At 32.3% G+C, this 21,378-nt stretch overlaps 2 protein-coding genes and 2 pseudogenes across 2 annotated transcripts; 1 reads left to right on the forward strand and 3 right to left on the reverse strand.

Moving 5' to 3' along the window:
• Window positions 1-4,435: 4,435 nt before the first annotated feature.
• LOC18007860 (protein terminal ear1 homolog) lies at window positions 4,436-6,695 on the reverse strand. The gene is made up of 5 exons (XM_006391160.2): window positions 6,067-6,695; window positions 5,439-5,925; window positions 5,084-5,206; window positions 4,849-4,990; window positions 4,436-4,747 (listed from the first exon to the last, which is right to left on the reverse strand). Exons 1-5 carry the CDS (start codon window positions 6,656-6,658, stop codon window positions 4,436-4,438), a joined length of 1,656 nt encoding a protein of 551 aa, XP_006391222.1. The 5' UTR covers window positions 6,659-6,695.
• A 2,395-nt stretch (window positions 6,696-9,090) lies between these two features.
• On the reverse strand, window positions 9,091-13,168 carry LOC18009396 (annotated as a pseudogene).
• A 2,859-nt stretch (window positions 13,169-16,027) lies between these two features.
• Window positions 16,028-17,053, reverse strand: LOC112084819. The gene has a single exon (XM_024153981.1). It carries the CDS (start codon window positions 17,051-17,053, stop codon window positions 16,028-16,030), a length of 1,026 nt encoding a protein of 341 aa, XP_024009749.1.
• Window positions 17,054-18,154: 1,101 nt separating this feature from the next.
• Window positions 18,155-19,969, forward strand: LOC18008453 (annotated as a pseudogene).
• The last annotated feature ends 1,409 nt before the right edge of the window (window positions 19,970-21,378 follow it).

Genomic DNA, 21,378 nt, shown 5'->3' on the forward strand with positions numbered 1-21,378 from the left:
ATACAATCACATAAGGTATTTTGCAATTATATAATATGTTATCGTGCTAAATTTTCTTTTTTTTACACCTATGAATTGTTATATTTGGCTGGTTGAGTACCACATTGAATCTATTTTATGTAATAATAAGGTATCTATTTTTCTGAGGCAAGTAATTTAAATCTGAGAAAAAACTTTGGTGAGATTCCTACAAATGTCACGGAAAAAAAAAGAGAATGAAGCCTCATATAAAAAGAGAAAAAAAAGAGAGAGAGAGAAGGGAAGAGAAAAGAAGAGAGAGAGAGAGGGGAAGAGAAAATAAGAGAGCGTCATTTTAAATTGAAGTACAGTAAAACCTCTATAAATTAATATTCGATAAATTAATAATCACTATAAATTAATAAATTTTGCTGGTTCCAAGTTGAGTCAATGTAAAAATCCATCAAATTCGATAAGATAATAAGATAATAATTTTTTTTGAAATCCTTATGTAAATTTATTGTCCCAACAAAAACATAAATTAATAAAGATATAAAGTTATGAAAATATATGTAAATACAATATTCTAAAATATGACTAATGTTTTTGTCTTTACTTAAAGTTGAAATCTCATTGGTTTTCATCTCTCTAATTATTATATCAGTAGCTTTTATTGCTCTTTTACTATATACATTCAACATTTGTGATGATTTTTTGATGTGATAATTTATTTTTTTACCTTTAAATGTTTTTAAATGTATTGTAGTATTATTTTCATTTTTATCATCAGTAATACTAATAGTAGCCATGGTTTTTTTTTATAAATTTTAAACTTATGAACATGTATATTTTTACACGGACAATCCAATATGGTGTTAAAAACTATTTTATTGTGATAGTTATGATTCTTAATTATAATTTATATCATGAGATTTGTTAAATTTTTAAAATATAAAATTATTATAAAAAATTTTTTAAAAAATTATATGCGAAAAGCAAATTTTCTCTATAAATTAATAATTATCAATTTAAAAATAAATTAATATCACGATAAATTAATAAATTATTATAGTCCCAACACTATTAATTTATAGAGGTTTTACTGTAGTTGTAGTCCAACATACACCAGCACAAGGGTACGATTGGGATTAAAAAATGTCAACGGTACAATAGTTTTCTCTTTGTTACTTCCCCAATTATAACACTTTTCTTGGTTAAAGGATGCAAATACCCTAATTTTAATTCATCTATTCGATTAATTCGAAAAAAGACTATGAATATAAAAACATAATTTTACCCTATATGTTCATCTTACCATATAGTCTATATTTTTTGAATTTTAAATATTTAAAACTTAAAATTAATTAATTATATAAAAGTATATAATAATATACTATTTATTATCTTTAGCGTTATGAGAATACTATTTAAATTTGAATATTTAAAAAGAAAATAAATTAATATCTTTATTTACTATTTTGTAAAAATGATAACAACTGATTTTTATAATTTTGATAATTAATCCTAATTATATCTAAAAAATCTAAACTAATTGAATTAAAATTTAAAATTTTTCGAAATTAATTTTGAAAGACAATATTCAAATATACTATTTAATAATTTTTGAAAATAAATAAAACAGATAAATAAAATTTAAATTTTTATTTGGCAACATAATTAATAGATATCCAAAAATAGAATAATAGAAAATTAAAAAAATCTATTTGGATACAAAACATACTTCTGTTTTAATAGAAAAGATGGCTGTGAGTATTTTTAAAAACAGTTTTTAGACTTTGACTTTTAAATCAATAAAACTTGATTGACTAATTAATGGCTTCTAAAACTTTAACTAAATTCTATGCGTCCGCATAGAAATTTTTTGTTTTTTGCTTATAAAATTTTATAATATAATTTGTATTTATTTTGTGTTTAGATATAATTTATTTTGTAGATTTAATTTTTTAAATCAAGAGTTTGTTATCATGTTTAAATAAAAGTATGAGTTAGTTATGTATATTAATGTAATGTTAATTGTAAATTTTTATTACAAAATCCAAAGCAATCTAAATAAATATCTATATTTTCGAAATATATTTAAATATAAATAGTTTTGAATATTTTAAATTTTATGTTAAATCTGATCTCTATATTTGAGGAAATTCAAAGTAATCTAAATAAATATCTTAATTTTCATAATGAAATATATAATATAAATATGTATATAAAAACTGTATTTTTAGATAAATTGTAATAAGTAAGAATAATTTTAAATCTATTTTAAACATAATTTTTCAAAAAAATTTAAAAATGTTTAGAAGCAAGCACTAAAAATATTTCTGTTTTAATATTATGAATTTTTTTAAAAATCTCTACTTTGCATCCTACCAGAAGGAGATGGATTTCCCTTTGTCATTTGACCATTTGGGTTGGAAATATTTTGGAAAAAGCCTTTTTAAAAACCAAATTTCGGCCATGTAATTATGTCCAAAATTGTTTGTAGGAAATTAAACAAAGTGATAATTAAAGAAAAGAATTTTCCACTTCTTTTCTTATATTATTTCCACTTCATAAATTTAGAGGAAAGTTTTTCCCCTATTTTTTTGCAATAATTGTAGTTTGTGTATGGTTTTGCTCCAAGATCCGAATATATTACGTTTCATTCATAAGATAATGTGCATTCTTTTTTAATTTCTAACACTAGATTCTAACCCCGTGCATCCGCACAGGAATATTTTTATTGTTTAACGAATTTTGTAATATAATTTGTGTTTTTGAGTTTAGATATAATTATTTTTATAAATATATTTTTTAATAAGTGAAAATATTGATTTTTGTGTTTAGATATATTTTTATAGTATTAAAATTAATTATGATTATAAAAATATAATTTTAACCCGTCCACTATTATTAATTCAAAATGAACTATTATAAAAAACATAATTCTAACTTTTCCGTTCATATTACTGTATAATATAAATATTTGTTAAAAGTTTGAGATGTATTAACAGTATTATTTAGCATTATAGTTTTCTAGAATTTACTCAACGAAAAGAGTGTACAACTGATTTTTCAAACCACATTATAGTGTATGCAATAATTTTTAATTTTTTATGTTTTGATTTTGTATGAAAAATATATTTTTGATATACATGTATAATTCAAAATTAGTGATTTTAGTTACCAAAATATTTTTAACCCGGTTTTTATATATATTTTTAGTTTTATGAATTTTTTAAAAATATATTTTTAATATTTAAATTATACATTTGAATTTTACCTATTATTTTATTATTAATTTGTAAATAAATCATAATCGTAAATATATTATATAAGCAACATAAATATCATATCATTTACATCATTATAAATATTTTATATTTCAAATATGACCATCATTTTTTATATGTGAATTTTTCTTTTCAAAAATTCTAGATTTTTTTGATAAAAATGTTTAATAGTATAGAAATTATTTAAATTAGAATCTTTAAATCAAATCTAAATTAATATCTGATTTATTATTTTTAATCAAATCAAATCAAATCAAATCTAAATTACCTATATTTAAAGAATTCTAAAAATATTTAAATTAATAACTAATTTTCGAAATTAAACACTTAAAAAAAAATTAAAAATGTTTGGAAGTAAATACTAAGCGTGCTTCTGTTTTAATATAATAGATTAAACTGCAAGTTGTTTAGGTAGTAAATTTGAAAAGTATTAATTGATTGGAGTTTGGAGATCATTACAAAGGAATTAAAATTATAATGAAGACTAGACAAGTGACAAGACAAGATATATGGTAGTAAATTTGAAAAGTATTAATTGATTGGAGTCTGGAGATCATTACAAAGGAATTAAAATTGCAATGAAGACTAGACAAGTGACAAGACAAGATATATGAGAAGATAGATAAAAGAGAAGATATTTAAAAGTCTACGATGGATGATGCATGTATTACTATGCATATTTATGTAGAGTCCATTTCTATAAATAAAAAACAAAAGTATATTTGAATTTGTATTAATCTAAGGACTGTATGGGTAAGTGGTTAACCGACTTTTTTTCGTTAAACAATTTTTTTTTCGTTAAACAACTTAAAAATCATAAAGTGAGAACGTATGATCAAAAATTAAATTAGATCTAAAGAGGACAAAAAACAGAAAAGAAACCCCTAGTTAATTTTGTACAACCTTGACATTGATGACAAAGGTTCCAACATGGAAAGGACCCAAACAAAAAAACAAAAAAGTTCCTACATGGCATTTGTACAACCTTAATTTTTTTCTAATAAAAAGTTGTTCAACACTTCAAAACAAAACATAAAAACCAAATGGATTTTACACATACTATAAAACATCCAAACAAACCCAAAAGAAAATAAAAGAAAAATGGAGAGAGAAGAGAGGAGAATATGAAAAGACATCGATACAGCTAATATTTATATAGATCGCCGCCTAAAAGCCGAAACCATCATTTAATTCACTACTACTACTGTTTTGCTTTCGTCATCCGAAACGCCGCCGTTTTCGATTCTCTCACCAAAGCAACCATCATCACTTCCTTCTTCACTCGCTTTGTCAGAAGACAAACAAGAGATGTCAGTTTCATCATCACGAGCGTGACAGCTATCTACCATCGGTTTATCCCCGAGGTCAACAACAATGGAGATAGGCACCGACAACAACCGCCCGTCACGCGGCGGCGAGAAAAGAACCGGCATGTACTGCTCCATCTCTGCTCCGGGAAGCCTCGCGTTCTTAAAATGTTCCTTCAACGACTCAATCCCCTTTCCCATTATAACAACAACAAAAAAACACCTTTTTAAACCACTTTAATGTAATAATTAACAAGAGATTCAAAGATTTTGTTTTGTTTTTTCTTCTAAACCTGGACTCGAGCATAAGTAACAGCACAGATCTTTTTAGACTTGAAGACTCTCCATTGTTTTTTGTGAAAGGCCTTGTAAAGCCTCCACACTGCTTCTGGAGTTGTCATGTTCACAAACCCATATCCCACATTGCATTTGTTGCTTATGAAACCGAAGGAAATATCAAGATTTAATCAGCCCAATTTTATCATTAAACTACTTTTAATCAAAACAGAAGTGGAATGATATTATTACCTGAAATCAATAGGAAGGTAGAGAAAGTCATAGGAAGACATGGGAGTATTGTTCCCTTCGTTGATTATCTTTTGGTTACAGCCATTGCAATGTGTATCCAGCACATTCAAAAACTGCTTCTGACTATAAACAAAAAAACCACATTACATAAAAAAATTGACTAGTCGACATCTGTATACAAAAATAGTAACATTTGCACATAAGCTCAACAATATATCCGGAGGGTCTTGTTGACTTACGTCAAACCCAAGATAAAAACAGAAACAAAGCATTTCCTCGTTTTGGGACATTATTGTCCAAGCACATGCACATCACAATCACATAAGTATCAATGAAAAAGTCACAGCTTGCTTACGTATACTTGTTGGGGATGTTCTTGATCATGACGGTGGTTCGGCCGTCACGACCGGGCTCGGCGGTGGCGATAGCGTTTTCCTTTATGGTGAAGTAATCATCAACGCTAAGATTCTTCTTCTTATGATTAGACCACCGTTTCCTATAGCTGCTCTTCTGTTGTTTTTGCTCGTACCGTTGTTTATCACCCACCGCGTTGAGCGGCTTCACCGGTGACGGTATCCGGCGACGGTAATGCTGAGGCGGCGGAGGCGGTGGTTGTGGTGGATGATGGTGGTGGTTGGAAAGGAAATTTTTGTTGAAGCGTGAGGCGAGATAGAATTTTCTGTTGAAACCACCGGGACGGCTAAACTGGATAGCGATTTGTTTCCCGGCGATAGATTTTCCGTTCATCTCACGGAGAGCTATTGCGGCGTCTCTAACGTCGAAAAACTCAACGAATCTCTGTTCTTTCTTGAACGGCGTGTCTCTCAGCTCTTTCACTTCCCCTGATTCGACAAAAGAGAAAAAACAATCAATCTCCGTAGAAATTTACAAAAGAGAGCATCTTTGGTTTAATAAATCACAAAACCCTCAAAAAGTCGGGAGCTTTATCAAAACCCTTAACAAAGTCGAGAGCTTTATTATACCATAAGCCTGGAAAATGTGACGGAGAGTTGTGGAAGAGACGGTGGGTTTCAAATTCATAATCACAAGCGATCCTTGGTTTTTCCCTTCGGGTACGGCCGTTACTTGCGGAAACACGAAATGGGCCCACACTGTTCTTCCGGAGACGAGTCCACGCGCCGCCATATAACCACGGTTAAAAAGGACTTGTTGTTCTTGATGCATGTGACGCTCGCGTATCTCCGTCAATGCCCTTTGTGAGTCTCTCAGGTTGTAGAAATAGACGGTCACGATTCCTTCATCTGCTAGCTCCATTTGGACTCCACGCACATCGCCGAACACCTCCAGGTCTCGCCGGATAGATGACTCGCTGACGTCAGGTGGTACTGGTAACAGCACAAGAGCTCTAGTCGGCGTAACCGATGTCGGAGGAAGATGAGAAGCCGGCGGAGGAAGGCCGGCTCCGACGAAATTAGGGAAAAAACAAGGGTAAGGCGGCGGAGGAAGAGGATGGTAGATTTTGATCGGAACAAAAAAAGGAATCGGGTGTAAGTTCGCCGGTAAAAACGCCGGAGCTGTTGGGTTAAGGTTTCTTGGGTAACCGGTGACTGACATGGCGGTTTAAAGAACTGGTTTATCCGGTAACCGGTAACGGCTACTTTGTACTGATGGGCGCTTGATCTTCCCTAGTGATCGTACTCTCTCGTCGTCTCTCTCTTTCTTTGATGCTGCAGTGCAGGGAGAGCAAAAGTGGAATTTGTGGTTTTGTTTTATCCTGCAGAGGTTTTTATTATTATTTCCAATTTTAGTTTATTTATTCAAAAGTCAAGGTACTCACTCGTCCTAGGAGTTTACCATTTTGCCCTCTGGGAGGATTTCATTGCAATGGAAGAAGATGTTTACAGGTGCGATTGGTGTCTAAACACATGCCAAAGTGCTAAAGAGTTAGTTTTTAGCGATTTTGAAGAATCGGTTAAAGAGAAAATGGTTAACATTCAAAATGTTTTTCAAAGGTAATATTTTGATTATCTTTGACAAATGGTTAACATTTTAAAACGTTTAAATTACCAACAGTTAATGTCTCCTTAACCGAGCCTAATAACCAGTTAACCAGACATAATTAATAACCAATTTCAACGCTATGTGTAACATGTACTTATCTAAAAACATATTACAAAAATATATTACAACACTTGTTAACAAACTAACTCCAAAAAACCTTGATTTTTAAACCTAGAACACAATTTCCTATAAATTGGGTGCCATGATCCATGTAAAATAATATACAGTTTGGATTTTGGATGCAATAGTTCGTATTGTCGTGTTCCTCATTGTCACTGCAAAAGTTCATGGGCCGATTTGTCGTCTCTAAGTACAAATTTTGTTTGTATGGTTTTATATTTATATATATATATATATATTATTTTTTTCATAAATATATTGTTGTAAATCAACATACCTTTTCACGTAAAAAACAACGAATAAATCGAAGAAAACAGGAAGGATGTTGGTCTAGTTAGCCAAGTAAAGGCAAAATACCAGAAACATTACATTTGCTTTTTAGCCATTTAGCCTGATCTAGCCTTTTGTTTCATATATTTTATTAGGATTTCTACAGTCTCCTATTTACAGATTTACTGTATTGAGAAATAAAAATATGGATAGTCTGGTTCTGACCAAAGAAAAAGAACATCTCCAATGATAAGCTCTAAAAGTTTTTAAATTTTAGGGAATTTAAAATAAATCAAAAATTAATTAAAAAATAAGAACTAATTCTTAAAATTCTTATTTGAAAACCTCATTCTTCAAAGGTTTTACACTTGTCATCTTTTCATTAGTCTATTTTTATTTTTAGAAATAAAATTTAATTAAATAATTATACTATATTATAATATTTATTTGTTTAAAACTCCAAAATGAGAGCTCCACCATTGGAGATGGTCTAAATTCTAAAATTTCTTAGTTATAACTTATACTAAAAATCGCTTATGTTTTTAAAGAAATTTAAGAATAAAAATATGGTACTACCCTTGTTACAAAAAAAAATGGTACTCGGCTGAATGTTTTTATTTTTGTTTCTCTTAACGACAAAATGATATTTTATATACTAGAAAGAAGAAATAAGTTACATGAGTAGAATACACGGATGATTTGGAATTAAAGATTTAAAGTAATACATGGATGCAATAAAATCTGCTTTCAAATATGCATTACACATATGTTAATTATAAGTCTCATGCATATACGTGTGTGTCTACCGTCTACGTATATACAGTGGCGGAGGTATATAGAATGAGTTGGGGCAGTTGCCTCCAATAAAAAAATATTTAGTGTAAATTTGTAACAATAATACTAGTTGTTCCCACACTAAATAATAAATATGTTTTGCCCCCAATGAAAAAATCTTCTGACTCCGCCACTGCGTATATATATTAGATGCATCCGCTGCATCCTACATATGAGAATTGAGTTAGAGGGTAGGACCAAAGAGGGACCCTGAGCAAATCCTTATTTTAAGGAATGTTATTGTTACCTACTTCCTTGTTTTTGGGCTGTCATTTGTTTTTGTCTTTTTTATGCCATATCCTTCATTTATTACATGAACGCATCAGCTGATAAAAAGTTTATGTGAAACTACAATATCTTCTTTACCTTATTTGAGAATTTCGAAAAGAAAAACAAAAGTTGAGACGTTTATTTAGTAAATTTTAAGTAATTTATTGTTGTTTTTTTTGTTTGAAACTCTATTTCAATTAATTCATTATTTACACTTATCTCATTGAACCAAAGTAATATGGTGTTCATAAGAATTATCGTTGCTAAAAGGAAAAAAAATAGTATCACACAAAATACTCCAATATCGTCTAAAACTTCAAGATAAATTTCACCACATACCATTACTTTTTACATTTTAGTTTTAGAATATCTTGTAAATTATCTGGCAATCTTAAATCTCACCAAGTATATATCATTAAAATTTCTCAAAATCTAAAATCCACCGAGTTACTTAAAATTCTTAGTCCAAAACATTCCCCTTACACACGAGACTACTCAATGATGGCTCCACATCGTCTTCTGCCATAGAGGTGTATTCTAAGTTCCATAGAAGTGTCTTCTGCCTCAGAGTTGCAAGTCTGCTTGCACGTAACAACAGTTGAGATTACTTTCATGAACCCCAATAAAAAAAGACAACCACATATATATATAATATACAATTGCAACAGAAGTTTCTTAAATACAAGTCCAAAACTGGAAGAGAAACAAACAAAGAGAGAGAGAATAATCTTGACCTTAGCATGAGTGATAAGACCACCATGTCCCATACTTTTATCCTTTTCAGATTTGCCTTTAGCTGAACGAGACAGACGACCTAGATCATTTCTTTCGATCTCTCTCAACCGCTCTTCAAGCTGTGAGGCATAAACACGTACCAGAAATATCATCAGATACGAGGGAAAAATTATTATCCAAGACTATTCAGAGAGAGCAAGACGAAAACTATTGAAAAGTGTTACCTTAGCTAGGCTTTTAAGTCTTACTGTGTTATCTTTGCCATCCCCAAGAGCATCACATCTAACAGCTAGAGCTATTTTAGAAGTTAAAGACCGCAAGAACTTTCCCTTGAGCTTTGGTGCTGCTTGACCAACCAAAGGTGCATGGTACTTGAGTGATCTAAAGGTATATCCATTGGTTCCGAGAATCTGAATCTTACTCCCAGGTTGCTCGGCGAGGTTGAGTAAACCACCTCCACGAGAAATTAGACGAGCACCGACTAGCTCTCCAACCAAGGCAGTAAGATTGGGAGCAACCGTGTTCATTCTGCTCTTCAGGTCATCGTGAAGCTTGGTTCTATCCTCAGTCAGAGAAACAACCTGGTCACAGAGTTCTAAAATGTGCTGGTCACTGACTTCTTTTCCTCTAGATATCACAGCAGCTTCCTTCAATTGTGCCTCAATCTCATCCTCTAATATCTGTAGCCCAACCAGATGATCATTAGCAGGGCCGTGGGCCGTGTATACGTTACGGAGAAACATTGGCTTAGGCCTAATTTTAATAAAATACTTATAAAAGTTTTTTTTTTACAAAATTTATTATACTATAATTTGAAGTTTGTGTTTATTTTTTTCATTCATAAAAATCATAAAAAAATCTAATTAATATTGCTTGTAAATGTATACTTTATTATACAAAATTTCTTTCAACAAATTAATTATAGCAATAGTCATTTCTGATTTAGTGGTCATTTTGTATTAACACTAATTGGATAAGATGCTTATAGAGAATTTGTATGTTGTTATTTGTTAGTGATTATGATTGTATTTTCATATTTTATTTTTAATCAAACAGTATATTACAAAATTATTTTTAAAAAAAACAAATAAGTTAAGAAAATAAACGAAGTAAAAACTACATTATCTAAAAGTCTACTACTAAATTTATTCAAAGTAAATGAAAAACTTATATATTCTAAATTTTAATTTGAGATAAACTATATATTGACTAGTTCATATTCAATTCTTAAATCTATGTTAGTTTTGGTCTGGTTTAATACAATCAAAAAATTTATTTAATCAAAGTGAATTTGGCAACTACCAAAAAAAAGTTTGGTTAATAAAGTATGTGAAACTTTGAAGAATTATTGAATTTTTCATCTAACAATCATCAAAATTTGATTTACAACGAACATCAAAATTTGATTTACTACAAAAATTTATTAAGGTTCATTGATAGATGATTTTTTTTTTACACACATAAACTAAAAACTGGATAAACCAAACCAATATTCACACATTAGACTATTTTGCGTGTTGATTTGGAAATAAATTCATTTAGCATATACTCAAGTATTTGAGTCTTATTTTATATAGTTTAGTAAAATTAGACAAATGATCAAAATTTTATGACCAATTTTTGCACAATCATTTTGTTTTGTTTATAGTTTTTTTTTTTTTAAATTACGACTATGTCTAGGCACGACTCTAATCAAAAGACATGATGTCCAGTTAACAGAGGTTCTTTAAATAATTCATAAAGTGAAAGTTACCTTAAAGAAATCAACAAACTTAGCATTCCTCCGGTTTCCCATCAATTTAACTGATTTCGCATATAGTAAATTGTCTTCAATGATTTTTGCAAGTTGGGAGAAATGCGTCTTATACTGTTTTTTAAGCATCAGTGCATGTGTTTTCAGTTTTTTGTCAAGATCATCGAGCAAAACCGATAGCTTCTATAATCATATTATCCTCCACCTGACCAAAAAAAAACTTTAAGAGTTGAGATGCAAGAGAAGCAATGACAAAGAAAAATTAAAATTCAAAAGATCACATGCTAGTTCTAAACAGAAAATTCAGAGCAATTAAAGCTTAAATCCAAAAACAAATCATATGCCTTAGAAGATACCGGGCTGTGAGACGAGCCCAAGCTCATAGGAGACAAGTCGTGATCACCCAAACCATATATGAGTTCTGTGAACAGTCTCCTAACACCTTGTAGAAACTCCATTACAGTATTGTTGAGAACACAATGGATGTTCTCTAGGAGTTAAAACTTTTATCAGAAACCTATCCTCACATGCGTGAAAGAGAGAACAAAAGAGACTCAGTTACCTGAATTAAACAAAAATGCTGTGCTGCATCAATGTGAGCACTACAAGAAATACGAGAAATACGCTTGATAGCATCCGTATATTAGGGTTAATTAGTAAACCGATATTAAAAAAAAACTATGAGGAATGTACATTATTTGACGTTTAGAATTTATATTGTTTTATGTTGTCTCAGACTCTTGAAAAATTGGTTTAAAATCCATTACATAAAGGCCCACTAAATAAAAAACAGTCTAAAAAGAAGAAAGAATGTTCATTTAGTGTATATACAGAATTATGCTCTGATATTTCGAGAATTTTACGAGTAATACATTTTAGATGTTATATATGATATAGGTGAGAATATATATATATATATGTTTATATATTTATTATTATATTATATTATTTTGGATGGTGAGATTAGAAGGAGAAGAACGAAGGAGAAAGAAGAGAAGATCTTATGTTTTACTTATGTAACTTATAAAGTTTACAACAGGGTAACAACATATTTATAGCAAACATTAATGAATATAATAGAAGGAGTTACCGACTTACTAAGTCGGTTTATGGCAGTGAAAGTGGATAATTATCTCCACTTGTTTTTTATAACACTCTCTCTTAATTATCTATTACTGCTAATGTATTATGTATTGTCTCGTTAAAAACCTTATTATGGAAAAATTGAATGGAATAAAAACCATGACAAGGGAAAAAGAGTACAGTAACGTAATCTCACCCTGGAATGATGGATATAACATTCTCTTCATAAATCCCGCAAATGACGCATTTCGATACTTTGAATATGCTTTTTGAATACTGTAGTAGGAAGCGCCTGTAAAGAGGTCCGCCGCTTTGTCACATGAACGAACATACTGGATATTGACTTCTTGATTCTTCTCGAGCTCTTGAGTATAAGAGAAAAATCTTAGAAGAATATGTTTTGTTCTGTCACTTTTGATGTAGCCTTCTTTTAGTTGAGCAACACATGCAGCATTATCTTCGAACAATCTTGTCGGTTCTTTGTTAATGACTATTCCGCTTGTTTCTTGTATATGATGAGTCATAGATCTGAGCCAAACGCATTCTCTACATGCTTCATGAAGCGTAATAGTTTCTGCATAATTTGAAGAAGTGGCGACTAATGTCTGCTTTTGAGAACGCCAAGAGATTGCAGTTCCTCCAAAAATGAAAACATATCCGGTTTGAGATCTAGCTTTATGAGGATTTGATAAATAGTCTGCATCTGCAAAACCGACTAAAGCAAGTTTGGAGTTTCTAGGGTAAAACAATCCCAAGTCAATTGTTCCTTGAAGATAACGGAATATATGTTTTATTCCATTCCAATGTCTGCGCGTAGGAGAAGAACTATATCTTGCTAGTAAATTTGTAGCAAATACTATATCCGGTCGGGTACAATTCGCAAGATACATAAGCCTACCAATAGCGCTCATATAAGGTACTTCAGGACCTAATATTTCTTCGTTATCTTCACAAGGCCGGAATGGATCTTTTTCCGTATCGAGAGATCGATTAACCATTGGAGTACTCAAAGGAGTCGATTTATCCATACAAAAGTGTTTTAATATCTTTTTAGTATAATTTGATTGATGTACGAATACTCCATCTCGGAAATGCTCTATTTGTAATCCAAGACAAAATTTTGTCTTTCCGAGATCTTTCATTTCGAACTCTTCTTTCATGTGAGTTCTTGCATCATCAATCTCTTTTGAGTTCCGATAATGTTCAGGTCATCCACATAAACAGCAATGATCATGAATCCTGACGAAGATTTCTTAACAAAAACGCAAGGGCAAATTGCATTTATTACATACCCTTTCTTTAATAAATATTTGCTTAAGCGATTATACCACATGCGTCCGGATTGTTTTGATCCGTAAAGTGATCGCTGTAATTTAACCGAACATATTTCTTTCGATTTAGAACTTAATGTTTCAGGCATTTTTAATCCTTATGAGATTTTCATATAGATATCATTATCAAGTGATCCATGTAAATATGCTGTCACAACATCCATTAAATACATTTCTAGTTTCTTAGATGCCGCAAGACTCATCAAAAATCTAAATGTAATGACATCCATAACCGGAGAATATATTTCTTCATAATCAATTCCGGGTCTTTGAGAAAATCCTTGAGCAACAAGTCGGGCTTTATATCTTGTCACCTCATTTTTCTCATTTCTTTTCTTACAAAAACCCATTTGTACCCAACCAGCTGTACATCTTTAGGTGTTGTAACAATAGGTCCAAAAACTTTTCTTTTATTGAGAGAGATCAATTCTGTTTTTATGGCCATTTTCCACTTCTCCCAATCAAATCTTTTATGGCATTCCAAAATGGACCTTGGATCTGGATCATCAATTTCATATTCGATTTCTTTGCATACAGAGAATGAGAATATTCCATCACTATCTTCTATATCATCTCTAGCCCATAATATCCCATCTTGGGCGTAATTGATGGAAATCTCATGATTTTCTTTGTCATTCTCGTCTTCAGAACCTTTTTCTGTATGTGGTTCTTCTGGATCATTTTCATTTTGTTTTCCCAATTTCTTTTTCTTTCGGGGATTTTTATCCTTTGAGCCAATCGGCTTCCCCCTCTTTAACTGAACTTTGGGTTCATTTGCTATTTTTCCATCATTTTGTTCTTCCGGAACATTAATTCTCGATGGAACATTTGCAACGGGTATATATGACTTTGTCACCCTTTTCGTATCTGTGAACGCATCTGGTATTTCATTGCCATATTTTGTAAATGAACAATTTTCTGAACTTCGAGTTCACGTTGTTTCGTAGGGGGATCAAGGTGCAACAAAGATGGTGTGCACCATGTAACATCTTTTGGAACTTCTTTAATTCCTCCCCCTAACACTGGAAATTCATCTTCATTAAAATGGCAATCGGCAAAACGTGCCGTAAACATATCACCAGTTTGCGGTTCAAGATACCTAATTATACTTGGTGATGTATAACCGATATATATTCCCAATCTTCTCTGTGGCCCCATCTTAGATCTCTTCGGTGGGGCTATAGGAACATAAACCGCACACTCGAACACACGCAGGTGGGATACATTTGGCTCCTGGCCAGATGCTAATTGTATTGGGGAATATTTATTATAAGAACTCGGTCTTATCTGAAGCAATGCCGCTGCATGCAAGATAGCATGACCCCATACTGAAACTGGGAGCTTTGTTCTCATAATTAACGGTCTAGCAATGAGTTGTAACCGTTTAATCAATGATTCAGCCATGCCATTTTGTGTGTGAACATGTGCAATAGGATGTTCAACATCAATTCCCAATGACATACAATAATCATTAAAAGCTTGGAAAGTGAATTCACCAGCGTTATCAAGTCTTACTTTCTTTATCGTATAATCAGGGAATTGTGCTCTCAACCTGATTATCTGGGCAATGAATTTTGCGAAAGCCGTATTTCGTGTTGTCAATAAACACACATGTGACCATCTACTGGATGCGTCAATTAATACCATAAAATATCGAAATGGCCCGCATAGTAGGTGAATAGGCCCACATATATCAGCATGTATTCTCTCTAGGAATACTGGAGATTCATTCTCGATTTTAGCTGGAGATGGCCGAGTTATAAGTTTTCCTTGAGAACAAGCATTACACATAAACTCTCCCGATTGAAAAATCTTCTGGTTTTACAACGGATGGCATTAGAATTTTCCACAATTTTCCGCATCATGACTGAACCAGGGTGCCCTAATCGTTCATGCCAGATTTTAAATGTACTTGTTAACTTCGGGTTTACATAACATATGATTCAGTCATATTTATCTTTGTGGAATATATTCCGGAGGATAATGCTGGTAATATTTTCAGTACAACTTTTCTCTCTGAAATAACTGATGTAATACAAAGATATGCAATGCCGTTCTTATTCATAGTTTCTATGTGATATCCATTTCTGCGGATATCTTTGAAACTTAACAAATTTCTGTAAGATCCAGGGGAATATAACGCATCATTTATTTCAAACTTTGTTCCCCTTGGCATTGAAAAACTGACTCTTTCGGAGCCCATAATAATTTTTGCATTACCAAATATTGTATTCACGCTTTCAGCGGAATCTTTCATATTAAGAGAGGAGAAATACTTTTTATCTTTTAATATTGTATGCGTTGTAGCACTGTCTGCCAGACATATCTCCATCCTCAATCTTAATCTTTGACATTTTCTGAATTCAAAATATTCATAAAAGAAAAATTAATATAGCAAAACAAAAGAGTTTATATTACAATAAAAACCTTTTTATAACAAAAGATACATTTTTAAACATTATATTTTACATTTTTATTTTTCACACTATGTATACATCATGTCACATCTTCTTCTTCGAGAAGATTTTATTCGTTTTGTTTTTCGTTGATATCTTCAGGATCAACGATGAAATCAGATATATCGAGATTTGTGTCATCGTTTATACCATCAAAAGAAAAACTGGATTCACCATTGATGAAGTTGGTTTCACTTTCTTTTCCTTTTGCCTTTTGCGATTCTTGGTACAGATCGGTTAAATGTTTTGGCGTACGACAGGTACGGACCCAATGTCCTTTCATGCTGCATCTGTAGCAAGCACTCTCATGTTGCTTGCAACCAACTTCATTACCTTTGAACTTTTTGTTATTTCTTCCATCGTTTAAATCAGCAGGACGGAATCTTCTTCCTCGTCCACGACCTCGACCACGTCCAAAACCTCGTCCACGACCATGATCATTTCCGCGACCGCGTCCACGTCCACTTTGCCAATTTTCATGGCTTGACGATGCAACATTCACTTCTGGGAATGAAGCTGATCGAGTTGGACGAGTTTGATGGTTTAAAATCACGAGTTCATTATTTTGTTCTGCCACCAAGAGAACTTGTTTTAACTCCGAATACTTCTTGTATCCGTTTGCCTGGTATTGTTGCTGCAGGACTACGTTTCTAGGATGAAATGTTGAGAGAGTTTTCTCAATCATATCATGATCACTTATATTTTCTCCACATAACATTATTCTGGAAGTGATTCCAAATAGAGCGGAGTTATACTCACTAACGCTCTTATAGTCTTGGAACCGGAGGTTCAACCACTCATATCTAGCCTTTGGTAAAATCACATATTTCTGGTGATCAAACCTATCTTGGAGTGATTGCCAAAGATCTGCAGGATCTTCTTTCGTGATATATTCATCTTTTAAACCATTATCGATATGGTGGAATAAAAAGATCATGGCTTTCGCCTTTTTCTCTTCAGGAGTTGTTTTTGTTTTATCGATGGTATCAAGGAGCTCATTTCCTTTTAAATGCATCCTTGCAGCTACTGCCCATCTTATATAATTTTTTCCAGAAATATCAAGAGCAGTAATCTCGAGTTTTGTCAAATTCGACATGATAACTGTTATCAATATAACAATTTAAAAATTGGGTTATAATTTATTTTTATAAAAAAAAATTCTTTTCGATATAGGAATGGTATAAGAACGGTTCGTGCTGATAACGTTTTAGATATTATATATGATATAGGTGAGGATATATATATATACGTATATATATGTTTGTATATATATTATTATATCATATTATTTTGGATGGTGAGGTAAGAAAGAGAAAGAAGAGAAGCTCTTATGTTTCACTTATGTAACTTATAAAGTTTACAATAGGGTAACAATATATTTATAGCAGACATTAATGAGACTTACTAAGTCGGTTTATGGCGGTGAAAGTGGATAATTATCTCCACTTGATTTTTATAACAGAATTAAAGAAGTTCCAAAAAATGTTACATGGTGCAACCGAAGTTTTGTTTTTGTTTTCAATTCAATTATATATCTATCAATCGGAATTGTGTTTCCGATTTCTTCCATTATCGGAACTTTACGAGCTTCTGATTGCTTCCGATCTCTTCTATTTACGATCTTCTTCATCTAAGCTGCTGTGGATTTCCGATTTTGTTGAATTCAGTCTCTGTTTGGATTCAAGCTCAGAGGCGGAGAAGCATAACTAAAATTATGTTTTATAGAATGTTGATTCAGAAGAAAGATTTGATTAAAGCCAAGTAAACGATGAAGAGGCTGATTCGAGTCTTCCTTATGGTCGAGGATATGAAGTTTTATAGCTTGTTTGATTATCGTTTTCTATGTTTATCCTTGCTCAGACATCCTCAAAATTGGAAATGATTATTAGTAGTGTCTTGTTGTTGTTGATTTGGTTTATAGAAATTTCCTTCTGCAACAAGCTTTCTCTAACTTTTGGCCAAGTGACAGAAGGTGAACCATTGGTTCTGTCTCCTTTTCATTACACAATAGACAGTGTTTTTTTTTGTTTGGATTGGTTCTACATGTATATAAAAAGTTATTCTAGAGAATGTTTAAGTTATTTTAGTCAAGCCTGATGGAATGATGATTTAAGTTGATTATGAACGTTTGTGAGATGGTATCAGTGTTTAGTTTCGTAGTGTCTGCTTAGGGACCTAGTAATGTTGCTGATTAATTATGGTAAATATTACTCATCTGAATGTTGTGGCTTTGGTTATGTTTGTGTATTTGCTAGGATTCTTTATTTGAAATTCATCATCGATGCCGTTGCTTGACTTTCTTGCTAATACGCTGGTTTTGAATATTGTTTTAGGCAAGAGGAGAAAGGAAACACATTTTACTACTTTACAGTTTAGCTGAAGTCGCTGTGAAAGCGGTTCTTGCTGTTGCTGATTTAGAGAGGAAGGATGTTAATTTGGATCGTAGAGGGAAAAGTTTGGGGGTAAGCTAGAGGACATTGATATATGAGATTTTTGGTCGATAAGGACATTGCAGATGCCAACATTGCTAGGACTCGAGCCACCGAAGCTGAAGACAAAGCATATGTGGACATTGACACAGTGGAGAAGTTTGAGACTTTGCACAAGCAAGAGCAGCAATATTTTGATGAGATGGTGCAAAAGTGCAAGGTAGGTTTTAAGTGTAGCTTTATATTCTTTGCATGGCCTACTGGTTGTTAAGCTATGGGAGACTGTATGTTCTTCTGCCAAAGAATGTTTTCCTTTCTACAAAAAGTAGTAGGTTACGTCACAATGCATTTTTTTCAATGTAATTATAATTCTTATGGCTTTGAAATGTAGGATGTTGGTGCTACACTGGTTATTTGTCAATGGGGTTTCGATGATGAGGCAAATCATCTACTGATACACAGGAATTTCTCCGCTGTCAGATGGGCTGGGAGTGTTGAGTTAGAACTTATCGCCATTGCCACGGGTGGGTTTATAATTCCAAGCAGAAGTTGCTGTTGGTGCATGTGTTGTAACCAGCCCAATTATAGCTCTTTTTAGTGTCTTTATCAGTTATCTAGAGCTTATGGGATATATATGTCTCTTTTATAGGCGGGAGAATTGTTCCGAGATTTCAGGAGTTGACCTCAGAGAAGTTAGGGAAGGTATGGTTACTCTCAGTAGCAAAATTCGCTATTATATAACAGGTTCCTCCATTTTATTGATTTTTTGGCATTCCAACTATGTGTTTAGGCTGGTTTGGTTCGCGAGAAGTCATTTTGCACAACGAAAGAGCGTATGTTGTATATTGAGCATTGTGCAAATTCAAAAGCTGTTACCATATTCGTTCGGGAGGTACATCCGCGGGACTGAGCCTTATGTCTCCTTCTCGTATAATTACTACTGTGTTGTGACTGAAATATCTGATGACTAAAGATACGTAATGAAGATAAGATTGTACAGGTTATTGCAGAATTGACTGGTGGCTAATTTGCTTTGCCATTTAGATAACAAAATGATGATAGAAGAAACAAAACGCAGCATCCACGATGCTTTGTATGTAGCACCGAATCTCATCCGTAACAATTCATTTGTATATGGTGGTGGTGCAGATGAAGTGCTTAAGACACAATGGTTTCTATATTTGCAGCATCCAATTAGAGCGTTTGCAGAAGCCTTGGACTCTGTCCCTATGGCTCTTGCAGAGAACAGTGGGTTGTACCCCATCGAAACACTCTCAGCTGTAAAATCTCAGCAAATTAATGTAAGTGATTGATGAGTTTCGTCTTGTTACAACTTAAATAATTGGCTTGTTACTGTGAAGGATATCGAGTTATATTAATAAAATGGATTATTTCTGTAGTTGAATTTTCAGGAGAACATTACATTCTACGGGATAGATTGCAACGATGTAGGAATAAACGATATGAGAGAGCAAAACGTGTTTGAAACGCTAATCGGGAAGCAGCAACAGATCTTACTTGCAACACAAGTTATTAAATTGATACTCAAGATTGATGGCGTAATCTCCCCATCTAAAATCTAAATATTGATGATGTCTTTCTCCCTCAGTTTAGCTTGTTTCTTTTTTATTCCGCAATACATATGTAAGAACATACCGTAGATCATTTTCCACTGTGGTTAAGTGTGCTGATTTTTATTTATCCAGCATGCATTTCTGTGACATTCGAAGACTCACGTGTACTGGTTCAGGGACTTGAGTGTTTTTGGTCCCTCAAGTAAAATCAAACCATTCATAAAGATGAACATTAATGAGTAAGAAAATATAACTGTTGGAGGTTGAAGTTGTGCAGGTCCTACATTAATGTAACTGAGGAATCATTGGTTTTGTAACGTTTTGTGTTAGTAAAAAAAAATGTTGGTGGGTCGAATCAAATTTCACAGGCTTGAAAGTCAAATAACGCTCTGTACCTTTTGTTTCTTGCCGACAATGCTTCATGAATGCTTCATTAAACTTCTTTGTTTGTTTGGTTAAAACCAAATTTTGATAATTTGGATCTTAGCAGTGTTGCGCATGAGTGAAGAGAAAAAAACACTGAAGAGTGTATTATAGCTGAAAATAATCTTGGATTGAGACACATTTGAAGTGAAACATGACTCTTGTGTTTTTTTTTTCTTCTTCTTTTACATATAAACAAGTTACGATGAACGTCAAGGTTGTGTCCCATTCTAAATTCCAACAAAAAACAAAACTATCACATGGTCTCACAATTAGTGTATTTATTCCAAATTAGCACAAAATCTCAAATTAACAAAAACAGAAAGATATAAATAATTCTCCACCGACAATGATTAATCCTATAAGGAGGAAAATTATAGGATTCTCATTCAATATTAACTTGGAATCCGTGAGGTCGGGCGATTTTTGAACTTATTACATGATTACTTAGATAAAATCATAAAAGCAACATTTAATGTATCACTTTGAAAAGACTGAAGTTCTCATTTGGTTCATTCTTCTTTATTGTAATAATTGTCTAACGCAGAATTCAATTTCTTCTCGTCTCGGGAACACAATAGCAAGAGGCAAGAGCAAGATCCAGATCTGGTCCAATTAGTGGAGATTCTGTTTTTTGAGTTTTGTCAGATTCACAAAAACCACACTTGCCTCTCTCACTTATTACAGATCTTGCAGACAAATTAAATGCTATCCCAAAAGTTAGATATGCCCATGTTACACTCAAACCAAGGAAACCATATGAATATATTCTCTACTAGGCCACAATGAATTTCACATTTCAACCACAAATGTACAATCCGGTTAATAATTTGGTTTTCGGTTAAACTTTTATGATCTCTGAGGTAATGTTTGTAATGGAAAGACTGTTAACACACGGATTTTAATAATTAAGCTGTTGATCATATTTATTACAATATAATTAATCAACATTCTTGTAGCACTTGTACATACATCCCTCCACACCACAACATACA

Source organism: Eutrema salsugineum, unplaced genomic scaffold (genome assembly GCF_000478725.1).
Source record: "Eutrema salsugineum unplaced genomic scaffold, Eutsalg1_0 scaffold_9, whole genome shotgun sequence".
Lineage (NCBI taxonomy): Eukaryota > Viridiplantae > Streptophyta > Magnoliopsida > Brassicales > Brassicaceae > Eutrema > Eutrema salsugineum.

Coding starts and splice junctions, on each gene's coding strand:
- LOC18007860 (XM_006391160.2), bottom strand. CDS start 6,658: ATGTCAGTCACCGGTTACCCAAGAAACCTTAACCCAACAGCTCCGGCG. Junction 5,926..6,066: donor TCACATTTTCCAGGCTTATG/GTATAATAAAGC, acceptor TTGTCGAATCAG/GGGAAGTGAAAGAGCTGAGA. Junction 4,991..5,083: donor TACCTTCCTATTGATTTCAG/GTAATAATATCA, acceptor CGGTTTCATAAG/CAACAAATGCAATGTGGGAT.
- LOC112084819 (XM_024153981.1), bottom strand. CDS start 17,053: ATGTCGAATTTGACAAAACTCGAGATTACTGCTCTTGATATTTCTGGA.